Raw genomic sequence first — 13,454 nt, 5'->3', positions numbered from 1 at the left:
GCTGTTTGTTGCGGGTTTTACAGCCCCATCAAATTCAATGGGGAAAACCGGCAACAGCAAAGCAACGAAAACGCAGCATAAATTCAGATGCTGCAGATTTAAAATCCTCACCGCAGGTCAATTTATAAACGTTTTCGCAAATTTTCCTCAGCCTTTACGCTACGTGGGAACCCGGCCTAAAGGGCGCACATTAACCATCAACTAATATTACCTGTGGGCACAGCGAAGAACAAAGCGCAAAACTGATGCAGTCGTCCATAGTAACCGATCACATGACTTTTTATTTCCCAGCCTGTCTAAGGGCACGGCTCCATGGCGTTATATCGCCCGCAGTGCGTTCCGTCAATCTCCTGCGAGACTAATCGCTATAATACAACACATCTATGCATTGCTATAGGCTAATCTATTATATTATATTCCTGTGCTGTGTAGCCCCCGGCCGAAGAGAACAAATAGCTATAAAATACAAAATAGGAGTCACACCCAAGATGGCTCCATAACACAAGACAAGAGGTAACGTTCAGTGTTCCCTCTAGTGGTTACTGCTAGCTACAGCTATAAACTACAACTCCCAGAACTCCCTGCATCAGCAACTACTTCCGGGTTATCTTACTATCTCTGCTGCATGTGATAAACAATCCAACTTGCAGAGGAAGGTAATAATGAGAAGTCGGATCTATGGTGTGTTTGTTATAATAATACGTGTGATATATAATGTGCATTATAATATAATAGACGTATACTAATAATGCTATAACATAATAAGAGTGGGAGAAACTGTATAATGGATCTTATAATACTAGGAGCGGGGTATGGAAGGAGCCTTATGTTATTATGGGCCTTATATACTATCAGCCGGGTGTAGTGGACTTCATAATATTAGAATCGGGATATAAAGGGCATTATAGCACTAGTGGGGGATATAATGGGATGTGTGTGACCCTTATGTATGTCTTATAATAATACGTGTGACATATAATGTTATTTATAATACTAAGAGTAGGGAATATAACGTGAGATATAATAATAAGTGGATTGTATAATGTGCAATATAATAGGAGTGAGAGATACGGTATAATGGGCCTTATAGGGTCCACTATATATCCCGCTCCTAGTATTAGAATACCAGGAGCAGGGGATATAATGGTGGTTACAGAACCGGGAGAGGGGGATATAATGGTGGTTACAGGACTAGAAGATGGGGATATAATGGTGGTTACAGGACTAGAAGATGGGGATATAATGGTGGTTACAGGACTAGAAGATGAGGATATAATGGTGGTTACAGGACTAGAAGATGGGGATATAATGGTGGTTACAGGACTAGAAGATGGGGATATAATGGTGGTTACAGGACTAGAAGATGGGGATATAATGGTGGTTACAGGACTAGAAGATGGGGTTATAATGGTGGTTACAGGACTAGAAGATGGGGATATAATGGTGGTTACAGGACTAGAAGATGAGGATATAATGGTGGTTACAGGACTAGAAGATGAGGATATAATGGTGGTTACAGGACTAGAAGATGAGGATATAATGGTGGTTACAGGACTAGAAGATGAGGATATAATGGTGGTTACAGGACTAGAAGATGGGGATATAATGGTGGTTACAGGACCAGAAGATGAGGATATAATGGTGGTTACAGGACTAGAAGATGAGGATATAATGGTGGTTACAGGACTAGAAGATGGGGATATAATGGTGGTTACAGGACTAGAAGTTGGGGATATAATGGTGGTTACAGGACTAGAAGATGGGGATATAATGGTGGTTACAGGACTAGAAGATGGGGATATAATGGTGGTTACAGGACTAGAAGATGGGGATATAATGGTGGTTACAGAACCGGGAGAGGGGGATATAATGGTGGTTACAGAACCGGGAGAGGGGGATATAATGGTGGTTACAGGACTAGAAGATGAGGATATAATGGTGGTTACAGGACTAGAAGATGAGGATATAATGGTGGTTACAGGACTAGAAGATGGGGATATAATGGTGGTTACAGGACTAGAAGATGGGGATATAATGGTGGTGACAGGACTAGAAGATGGGGATATAATGGTGGTGACAGGACTAGAAGATGAGGATATAATGGTGGTGACAGGACTAGAAGATGGGGATATAATGGTGGTGACAGGACTAGAAGATGGGGATATAATGGTGGTGACAGGACTAGAAGATGGGGATATAATGGTGGTGACAGGACTAGAAGATGGGGATATAATGGTGGTGACAGGACTAGAAGATGGGGATATAATGGTGGTGACAGGACTAGAAGATGGGGATATAATGGTGGTGACAGGACTAGAAGATGGGGATATAATGGTGGTTACAGGACTAGAAGATGGGGATATAATGGTGGTTACAGGACTAGAAGATGAGGATATAATGGTGGTTACAGGACTAGAAGATGAGGATATAATGGTGGTTACAGGACTAGAAGATGAGGATATAATGGTGGTTACAGGACTAGAAGATGGGGATATAATGGTGGTTACAGGACTAGAAGTTGGGGATATAATGGTGGTTACAGGACTAGAAGATGGGGATATAATGGTAGTGACAGGACTGGAAGATGGGGATATAATGGTAGTGACAGGACTGGAAGATGGGGATATAATGGTGGTTACAGGACTAGAAGATGAGGATATAATGGTGGTTACAGGACTAGAAGATGGGGATACAATGGTAGTTACAGGACTAGAAGATGAGGATATAATGGTGGTGACAGGACTAGAAGATGAGGATATAATGGTGGTTACAGAATCGGGAGAGGGGGATATAATGGTGGTTACAGGACTAGAAGATGGGGATATAATGGTGGTTACAGGACTAGAAGATGGGGATATAATGGTGGTTACAGGACTAGAAGATGGGGATATAATGGTGGTTACAGGACTAGAAGATGGGGATATAATGGTGGTTACAGGACTAGAAGATGGGGATATAATGGTGGTTACAGGACTAGAAGATGGGGATATAATGGTGGTTACAGAACCGGGAGAGTGGGATATAATGGTGGTTACAGGACTAGAAGATGGGGATATAATGGTGGTGACAGGACTAGAAGATGGGGATATAATGGTGGTGACAGGACTAGAAGATGAGGATATAATGGTGGTTACAGAACCGGGAGAGGGGGATATAATGGTGGTTACAGGACTAGAAGATGGGGATATAATGGTAGTTACAGGACTAGAAGATGGGGATATAATGGTAGTTACAGGACTAGAAGATGGGGATATAATGGTGGTTACAGGACTAGAAGATGGGGATATAATGGTGGTTACAGGACTAGAAGATGAGGATATAATGGTGGTTACAGGACTAGAAGATGAGGATATAATGGTGGTGACAGGACTAGAAGATGGGGATATAATGGTGGTGACAGGACTAGAAGATGGGGATATAATGGTGGTTACAGAACCGGGAGAGGGGGATATAATGGTGGTTACAGAACCGGGAGAGGGGGATATAATGGTGGTTACAGGACTAGAAGATGGGGATATAATGGTAGTTACAGGACTAGAAGATGGGGATATAATGGTGGTTACAGGTCTAGAAGATGGGGATATAATGGTAGTTACAGGACTAGAAGATGGGGATATAATGGTGGTTACAGGACTAGAAGATGAGGATATAATGGTGGTTACAGGACTAGAAGATGGGGATATAATGGTGGTTACAGGACTAGAAGATGGGGATATAATGGTGGTTACAGGACTAGAAGATGGGGATATAATGGTGGTTACAGGACTAGAAGATGGGTATATAATGGTGGTTACATGACTAGAAGATGGGGATATAATGGTGGTTACAGGACTAGAAGATGGGGATATAATGGTGGTGACAGGACTAGAAGATGAGGATATAATGGTGGTTAAAGAATCGGGAGAGGGGGATATAATGGTGGTTACAGGACTAGAAGATGGGGATATAATGGTGGTTACAGGACTAGAAGATGGGGATATAATGGTGGTTACAGGACTAGAAGATGGGGATATAATGGTGGTTACAGGACTAGAAGATGGGGATATAATGGTGGTTACAGGACTAGAAGATGGGGATATAATGGTGGTTACAGGACTAGAAGATGGGGATATAATGGTGGTTACAGGACTGGCAGCGGGTATATGAGTCTCATGGTACTGGCAGCGGGTATATAATGAGTCTCATGGTACTGGCAGCGGGTATATAATGAGTCTCATGGTACTGGCAGCGGGTATATAATGAGTCTCATGGTACTGGCAGCGGGTATATAATGAGTCTCATGGTACTGGCAGCGGGTATATAATGAGTCTCATAGTCCTGGCAGCGGGTATATAATGAGTCTCATGGTCCTGGCAACGGGTATATAATGAGTCTCATGGTACTGGCAGCGGGTATATAATGAGTCTCCTAGTACTGGCAGCGGGTATATAATGAGTCTCATAGTCCTGGCAGCGGGTATATAATGAGTCTCATAGTACTGGCAGCGGGTATATAATGAGTCTCATAGTACCGGCAGCGGGTATATAATGAGTCTCATAGTCCTGGCAGCAGGTATATAAGGAGTCTCATAGTCCTGGCAGCGGGTATATAATGAGTCTCATAGTACTGGCAGCGGGTATATAAGGAGTCTCATAGTACGGGCAGCGGGTATATAAGGAGTCTCATAGTACTTACAGCGGGTATATAATGGGATGTGGTTATAGGGTTGTGACATCTCTCTGAACAGCACAATCTCTTTGCTCCCGGCATCGGATCGTGTCTTTGAGTAGATGTTGAGAGTAGTTGTATTTGCCACTGGCCGTAGAGGAGCCATGTACATGTCGAGGTTTCCGCTCAGCCAGTGAAGAGGGTCTCAGCCATAAGCAGGACTGACCACGTTCAGAAGATGTGCGCAGGCTCCGTGCAGTGTGATGTATGCAAATAGGCAATACTGTAAAGGCCCCACGGTGGGCGCTGTTTAAAGGGCCCCACGACTGGCAGCATGACATGTCTCTATGGCTGGCATCATTATGTAGAAAATGTGGCAGGCTCTTAGTCTGTGTTGCCCAAGGGCCCACATAAACCTGGAGCCGGCCCTGCCTAAACCCTACACGCCCGGTTATTGGCCTATCCGATTTAATAGTCTAGAGAACGGGCCGGGCGCACGGTCTCGGGAACGGGCCCGCGGTCTCGGGAAGGGGGCCGGGCGCGCGGTCTCGGGAAGGGGGCCGGGCGCGCGGTCTCGGGAAGGGGGCCGGGCGCGCGGTCTCGGGAAGGGGGCCGGGCGCGCGGTCTCGGGAAGGGGGCCGGGCGCGCGGTCTCGGGAAGGGGGCCGGGCGCGCGGTCTCGGGAAGGGGGCCGGGCGCGCGGTCTCGGGAAGGGGGCCGGGCGCGCGGTCTCGGGAAGGGGGCCGGGCGCGCGGTCTCGGGAAGGGGGCCGGGCGCGCGGTCTCGGGAAGGGGGCCGGGCGCGCGGTCTCGGGAAGGGGGCCGGGCGCGCGGTCTCGGGAAGGGGGCCGGGCGCGCGGTCTCGGGAAGGGGGCCGGGCGCGCGGTCTCGGGAAGGGGGCCGGGCGCGCGGTCTCGGGAAGGGGGCCGGGCGCGCGGTCTAGGGAAGGGGGCCGGGCGCGCGGTCTAGGGAAGGGGGCCGGGCGCGCGGTCTAGGGAAGGGGGCCGGGCGCGCGGTCTAGGGAAGGGGGCCGGGCGCGCGGTCTAGGGAAGGGGTCGGGCGCGCGGTCTAGGGAAGGGGTCGGGCGCGCGGTCTGGGGAACATCGCGGATCTCATTGGCCTTATGTTTCTCTAATAGAAGGAGGTCCTGGACATAAAAAAGAAACAATAAGTACAGATAATAAACAAAGTAACGACGCGTCTCCCCTGGTAAAGTGACGGGTTCATCAGGGGACCACACAATCAAAAAAAAACAGATCACCAGCAGGATAAGTGGTGCCACCTGGCAGAAAAGCTGGTGAAGGAGCGGCTATAAGGTGTACGATGCCCAATATATCAGACCTGTGAAAAGAGAAAAACAAAAACTCTTCAGTAGCCACAGCGTCGATTTGTATGTCGCTACTCACGACCCGTCACCACGTCACGTCTGCCCCAGACCGCTGGTAGATCTGATCATGTCCGGAGATGATGAGGATGGAGATCTCTCACTGTGGATAGTAATGGATGTACTGGTGATAAGCAGCTGATGATAAGTGGTGATCTGCCTGCTTTTAAAGGCAAACAGACATTCCCTCCCCTCCCCCTACAGCTGATGCCAGTCCATGCAATTAGTACTAATCATTGATGATGTCATTGCCATGTGTTGGTCTATAGTCACAGGTAAGGCCCCGTGCGCACGGCCGAAGCTTTGATCCGTAATTGCGAATGAAATTATGGACCCGCTCATTTCCATTTCCCGTGGACGCCTTTCCATATATTTACAGGCCGTAAAAATGACCCGCAAAAAAATAAGACATGTCCTATTTTTTTATTTTACGGACGGCGCGCCTATACTTTATAATGGGAGCACGGCCGCAAATGCGGGCGGCCGTCCGTGCCCGTAATCACCCGCTGTGGGCCGCGTACAACTCACATAGAATGGTAACCTTTTAATTTGTACTTTCAGCACTTAGATCCGCATATACTGTATGATCAGCCCGCGATTATTCTAAGTAATGCGCAAGTGGCCACCAGGACGCCGGGAGATACGGACTACAGGCAAGCGCCGTAAACCAGGCTCCACCATGTTGCTGTATTCACCACGGACGCCAAATAATGGGCGTGCGCGGTGCTAGCAAAAACGTAGGAACCCAGGACGTGCTGGTAAAGGGAATGTGTGCCCTAAACCGGGCTCAACCCCGTTGCTATATTCACCATGGACGCCAAATAATGGTTTCCGCGGTCGGTGCCAACAAGGAGGCGCTGGAAGTGCAGCAGGTTGGGGGGGGGGGGATAAATTTCATGAGATATTATTGTAAAGACCGGTGACGACTGCAAAGATAATTTATAGTCCAGATAAAACGATCCGATAAACTTCTGTAAGGCTCCGTTCACATCTGCACCGGGACGCCGGTCATGGGTTCCGTCGGGGAATTCCATCAGGGGAACCATGAACGGAGTCCAAACGGAAACCATAGCTTTCCATTTCCATCACTTGATTTCAGTGGTGACGAATCCGGTGCACATGGTTTCCGTTTGTCACCGTTGTGGAAGGGTTACGTTGTTTTGACGGAATCAATGCCGTAGTCGACTGCGCTATTCATTCCATCAAAATAACGGGGACAAACGGAAACCATTTGCACCAGATCAGTCACCATTGAAATCAATAGTGATGGAAACGGAAACCTATGGAACCCATAGGTCCGATGGAACCCATGAACGGAGCGCTGACACGGATGTGAACGGAGCGCTGACACGGATGTGAGCGGAGCGCTGACACGGATGTGAGCGGAGCGCTGACACGGATGTGAGCGGAGCCCTGACACGGATGTGAGCGGAGCCCTGGCACGGATGTGAGCGGAGCCCTGACACGGATGTCATGTGATGGACGCACAGGTGCTGGGATCGTGACAGGGTCATGTGATGGACACACAGGTGCTGGGGTGGTTACAGGGTCATGTGATGGACACACAGGTGCTGGGATCGTGACAGGGTCATGTGATGGACACACAGGTGCTGGGATCGTGACAGGGTCATGTGATGGACACACAGGTGCTGGGATCGTTACATGGTCATGTGATGGACACACAGGTGCTGGGATCGTGACAGGGTCATGTGATGGACACACAAGTGCTGGGATCGTGACAGGGTCATGTGATGGACACACAGGTGCTGGGATCGTGACAGGGTCATGTGATGGACACACAGGTGCTGGGATTGTTACATGGTCATGTGATGGACACACAGGTGCTGAGGTCGTTACATGGTCATGTGATGGACACACAGGTGCTGTTGTCGTTACAGGGTCATGTGATGGACACACAGGTGCTGAGGTCGTTACAGGGTCATGTGATGGACACACGGGTGCTGGGATCATTACAGGGTCATGTGATGGACACACGGGTGCTGGGATCGTGACCGGGTCATGTGATGGACACACAGGTGCTGGGATCGTTACAGGGTCATGTAATGGACACACAGGTGCTGGGATCGTTACATGGTCATGTGATGGACACACAGGTGCTGGGGTGGTTACAGGCTCATGTGATGGACACACAGGTGCTGGGATCGTTACATGGTCATGTGATGGACACACAGGTGCTGGGATCATTACAGGGTCATGTGATGGACACACAGGTGCTGGGATCGTTACAGGGTCATGTGATGGACACACAGGTGCTGGGATCGTTCGAAGACACAGCTCCAATACACATACTAGAACGCTCCCAGCACCTGTGTGTCCATCACATGACCCTGTAACCACCCCAGCACCTGTGTCCATCACATGACCCTGTAACGATCCCAGCACCTGTGTGTCCATCACATGACCCTGTAACCACCCCAGCACCTGTGTCCATCACATGACCCTGTAACGACCCCAGCACCTGTGTGTCCATCACATGACCCTGTAACCACCCCAGCACCTGTGTGTCCATCACATGACCCTGTAACGATCCAAGCACCTGTGTGTCCATCACATGACCCTGTAACCACCCCAGCACCTGTGTGTCCATCACATGACCCTGTAACGATCCCAGCACCTGTGTCCATCACATGACCCTGTAACCACCCCAGCACCTGTGTCCATCACATGATCATGGACAGAATTGTATCCACTAGAAGTAAACAATGAATGTTCCTACTGGATAACAACAAGCAGAGGTCTTGAAAATCGTCAGGAATAAATACAGAAAGTATATTGTAAAAACGTATAACTTTTAATCATAAAAAAAAATACGGTTAATTTGTTGATAGCGGACGACCCCTTTAACTGTAGGATTTTCTGTGAAGACTTTGTGTCACACGTAATATATAATGAGATGTATGCAGAGAAGTCAGACGCCGGGTCACATCATCCTTTATTCATGTCCGCGAGACGATCAGAGTGAAGATAATCTGAGCCTCTTCCTTCACCGCAGGATGAAGATCACATCAGCGACCGCTCCTCCAAGTCCAAATCACTCAAAATGACCACGGACAACTGCAAGGTGACCGAGAGGATCCTGAACCTCGCCCTGGAGATCATCTACCTGCTCACTGCCGAGGTCAGGGATTCCGGAACCCTGGAAATATGTTGTAACCCCTTCCCAACATCCGCTATATATATATATATATATGTATCTCTATCAGAGGCCGGGGAATGTATGGAGCGGTCTCTGTCACATAAGTAGGTTACAGCCCACACGTCACTGCCACGAGGGTTTAACCCATTAGATACCGCATACAATCGTGACCGCAGATTCTAAGCCATTAGAATAAGGGGCAGCCTCTGTGACGTCCTGTCGTTCCCCTCCGCAACGCGATCGCAGGGTGTTGTTGGGGGCCTAATAAAGGACCCTAGGTCTGCCATCTTTGTGCTCCTATTAAGCCCTGTAGTAGTAAAACATGAAAAAAATTCTATCAATTTGGTATCGCCATAATCATTTTGACCCACAGAATAAAGTTAACATCCTTTTTTTTTTTTCCGCACGGTGAACGTCGCAAAAACAAAACCCAACAAAAATATTGAAGAATCACTGTTTTTCCTCCATTCCACCCCACAAAGAGCCCGCGCCATATTATGAAGTCGTACGTTCAACGTTATAGTACATCGAATGTCGCCGAGAGGTTAATAACACAGAGACCAAACTGTAGTGGTGAGTGATTGTGGGAATGTATATAGAGATATTTATCAGGGTCTGTCTATACACAGGATTACACAGTAGTGAAGACGACGTCTGGAGAGTGTGTGACCCCCGGCAGCCGTCCCCATGAGTCCGGAGGATGGAGCAGAATCAAGACCCCCATCACGGCGCCTCCACCTCACTCACTGATACATGAGAGGAACAACGATGAGAAGATCCTGGACCTCACCCACAAGATCATAGAGCTGCTGACTGGAGAGGTGACACTGCCGGGAATGCTGGGACATTATATAATAACACAAGGTATAATGTGTCGGGATGATGACTGTATCCTTGTGTGTCAGGTTCCTATAAGATGTCAGGATGTCGCCGTCTATTTCTCCATGGAGGAGTGGGAGTATATAGAAGGACACAAGGATCTGTACAAGGAGGTCATGATGGAGAACCACCGGAACTGTACACCACCGGGTAAGAGGGATCTCTACAAGGACGTCATGATGGAGGACCACCGGGACTGCACATCACCGGGTAAGAGGGATCTCTACAAGGACGTCATGATAGAGGACCACCGGAACCACACACCACTGGGTAAGAAGGATCTCTACAAGGACGTCATGATGGAGGACCACCAAAACTGCACACCACCGGGTAAGAAGGATCTGTACAAGGACGTCATGATGGAGGACCACCAGAACCGTACACCACCGGGTAAGAAGGATCTCTACAAGGACATCATGATGGAGGACCACCGGAACCACACACCACCGGGTAAGAGGGATCTCTACAAGGACATCATGATGGAGGACCACCTGGTATCTACAGGTAAAATCTATTCTGTCTGTGACTATTATAACATTAAAATACCGGACTTTGATAACACTGGGGCAGATTTACTAATAACGTCTAAGATTTATACAGCATAAACGTAGACCGGGCAGTCTGAAGATGCTCCAAATTTATCATAGTGGTGCCTCTTGCTCGACATTTTTGCCTTCCTCTTGGTTGGTTTAGTTCTTGTTGGGCCTATTTTAAGCCTTGCCCTGTTTTCTAGAAAGCGTCTAGTGAGGTGCAAACATCTGTTCTTAAATTAGTCGAAAATGAAATGCGCCAAATTGCAGCAAAATTGGGCACATTTTCCGACACATTCTAGACGCAGACGCAGTAGTAAATCGTCCCCATTATTGTAGCTCCTCCAAATTTAGCTTATAAAGAAGCTCTGACCAGTCCTTACGACGTTGGGGACTCCTTTATTCTACCATATATCAATATCTTAATTGTCTATGGTTCATGGATAAACCCTTCCTATTGTATTAAGGCTTTGTTAATCTATTTTGGCCCACTTTTAAACTTGTTTATAGAAGCCCCTTCCTCATATCTCTCCCCAAACTGCTCAATAACACTTGGTGCTTAAAGGGTTATTCCCCCCACAACAACACAGCAGAATAGGTGATAATTGTTTGATCGATGGGGGTCCCACCATCGGGACCCCCACGATCAAGAATACAGTGGTACCAAACCCCTGTAAATACAGAGTGCCGCTCCATTAATTCTCTATGGGACTGTCGGAGATAGCCGAGCACTGCGCTCCGCTTTATCCATCAGTCCCATAGAGAATGAATGGAGCGGCAGCGCGCATGCGTGACCTTCCGCTGTCTTCATTCAGGGGTTTGGTACCCCTGTTCTTTTGAGCGGTGGATGTTAGAGAATAAGAAGTGACTTGTGCAAAAATAAATGAGTAAGGGTGCTCATACACATTAGATGAAAGTCAAGCAAACCCGCCGATTTAGGCAGGATCGACTATCTACTGCGTAGGGTGGTCCCAACTCCATGGCAGACGTCTAGGAAAAGTGAAATCCCCAATTTCCCACCACGTGCCCGATCCCTTCTTACCACCAGAGAGAAGCTGCTGCCAGAGACGTCATTCCTCTCTACTTGAGCCAAGTGTGTTGAAAGGAATAGCTTTAGCCCGAACAAGCCGACAGCTATTGTATGTGTATGGGCAGTTTATTAATGTGTTGTATAAATATGCTAAATTCCTTTTTCTTTCATAACAGGCGACTCGGATAGTATATATACCACTGCAGGAGTTCATGGACCAATGTGTAACCGAGTCAAAAGAGTGAAAGATGATGTTTCGAGACTGAAGAAAACAAAGACTGTGGAATTATCATCATACAACATGGAAAACCTCAACGAGTCCAAAACACCGTACCAATCAATTAAAGAAGAACCAGTGTCATGTAATGGAGGAAACCTCAACATGTCTTCTCCCACATATCATACACCGCAATATCCACTTCTTCAGATCAAGGAGGAACCAGTCATACATGACGGAGACCTCACAAATATTGACATAAATCATGTGAAAAACAATTATACAGTCCCGTATAGCAAGAGAGGCTTGGTACAAACCAAGAAGGATGGCCTCACAGAAGTCGTGTTAAAGTCCCATCATACTGCGAAAGGCAAAGTTAATAATGGACGAATGGCCGGAAACATGGAGAATACGGTTCCTCCTGACACAACCCCAATAAGCGAGATAAATTCCGAAAATCGGGAACAAAATGTCAAAACATTTATTTGTCCAAAATGCAATAAAGATTTTCCAAACAAGCAGCTCCTTACGCTTCATCAGAGAAGCCACATCAGGGAGAAGCCATTTTTATGTTCTAAATGTGGAAAATCCTTTTCTAAAGTCTCTCACTACATCAGACACCAGAGTGTCCACGTTGGAGTGAAACCGTACACGTGCGCCGAGTGCGGAAAGTCCTTCTGTGACCGTTCATACCTCACCAGACATCAGAGAATGCACGCTGATCTATCGCAGCCATTTAAATGTCCTGAATGTGAGAGAAGTTTCATAAACCAGTATGAACTTGTGGCTCACTGTAAAATCCACACAGGGAAAAAACCTTTCGAATGTTCGGAGTGCGGCAAACGATTTACCCGAAATTACCAGCTTCTCAAACATGAGAAGGTCCACACAGGGGATGTGCCTTTTCTCTGCTCTCAGTGTGGGACTTGTTTTAGGAATAACGCTCTCCTCGTGAAACACCAGCACTACCACTCCAAAAAAAAACAGTTCTCCTGTCCAGAATGTGGGAAATCGTTTTCAGATCGTTCGCACTTTGTCCGTCACGTGAGAATCCACACTGGGGAGAAACCATTTGTGTGTTCAGAATGTGGGAGACGTTTCAATGATAAATCCAGTCTGTCACGGCACAATAGACTTCACACAGGGGAGAAACCATATGCTTGTTCCGAATGCGGTCAATCGTTCAGATACAGCTCTTCTCTTTTCAAGCACCAAGAAGTTCACGTTCTCAGCAAACCCTTCAAATGCCTAGAGTGTGACACGTATTTTATTAGCAGTTCTGAGCTTCTCATGCATCGCAGTGTCCACTCGGCAGGGAAATAATGCCCCCTTTGTACTCTCAAAACTATGAATAATTCTATGGGACATTTAGTTCACAAATATGTCAGAAATGTAATAAATATAACACGTATTGGCTTTTATGTGTATGGTGTGTCTGTTGTACATGGTCAATAGCTTTCAAGAGTCCTGATTTTATCCATGAGGTGATGATCCAATATAAATGAAGTCGGTCCCTTATGTAGGAGCAACAAATGCTTTGCCCACTTTTAGAATAGGTCATGGTGTTCAGACATCAGGTTTTGGACCCTTCATTGTTTGCGTCACTCACCAA

The 13,454-nt window shown here is 47.4% G+C and overlaps 1 protein-coding gene across 2 annotated transcripts; it reads left to right on the top strand.

Annotated features, from left to right (window-relative positions):
- Nucleotides 1-574: 574 nt before the first annotated feature.
- Nucleotides 575-13,253, top strand: LOC142663409 (uncharacterized). Of its 2 annotated transcripts, none has more exons than XM_075842027.1 (5): nucleotides 575-656; nucleotides 9,043-9,168; nucleotides 9,816-10,007; nucleotides 10,092-10,569; nucleotides 11,802-13,253. In XM_075842027.1, exons 2-5 carry the CDS (start codon nucleotides 9,091-9,093, stop codon nucleotides 13,163-13,165), a joined length of 2,112 nt encoding a protein of 703 aa, XP_075698142.1. In that variant the 5' UTR covers nucleotides 575-656; nucleotides 9,043-9,090; the 3' UTR covers nucleotides 13,166-13,253. The 2 variants fall into 2 exon arrangements, with proteins under 2 accessions (XP_075698142.1, XP_075698141.1); XM_075842026.1 differs by having other exon boundaries at nucleotides 608-681.
- Nucleotides 13,254-13,454: the final 201 nt, after the last annotated feature.

Source organism: Rhinoderma darwinii, chromosome 11 (genome assembly GCF_050947455.1).
Source record: "Rhinoderma darwinii isolate aRhiDar2 chromosome 11, aRhiDar2.hap1, whole genome shotgun sequence".
NCBI lineage: Eukaryota > Metazoa > Chordata > Amphibia > Anura > Rhinodermatidae > Rhinoderma > Rhinoderma darwinii.
The sequence above is the reverse complement of the archived record's forward strand: the minus strand, read 5'-3'. Positions and strand labels throughout refer to the sequence as shown.

Excerpts from the sequence above, each read along its gene's own strand:
- LOC142663409 (XM_075842026.1), top strand. Across the intron at positions 9,169-9,815 it reads TCTACCTGCTCACTGCCGAG|GATTACACAGTAGTGAAGAC; the intron begins GTCAGGGATTCC and ends GTCTATACACAG. Across the intron at positions 10,570-11,801 it reads GGACCACCTGGTATCTACAG|GCGACTCGGATAGTATATAT; the intron begins GTAAAATCTATT and ends CTTTCATAACAG.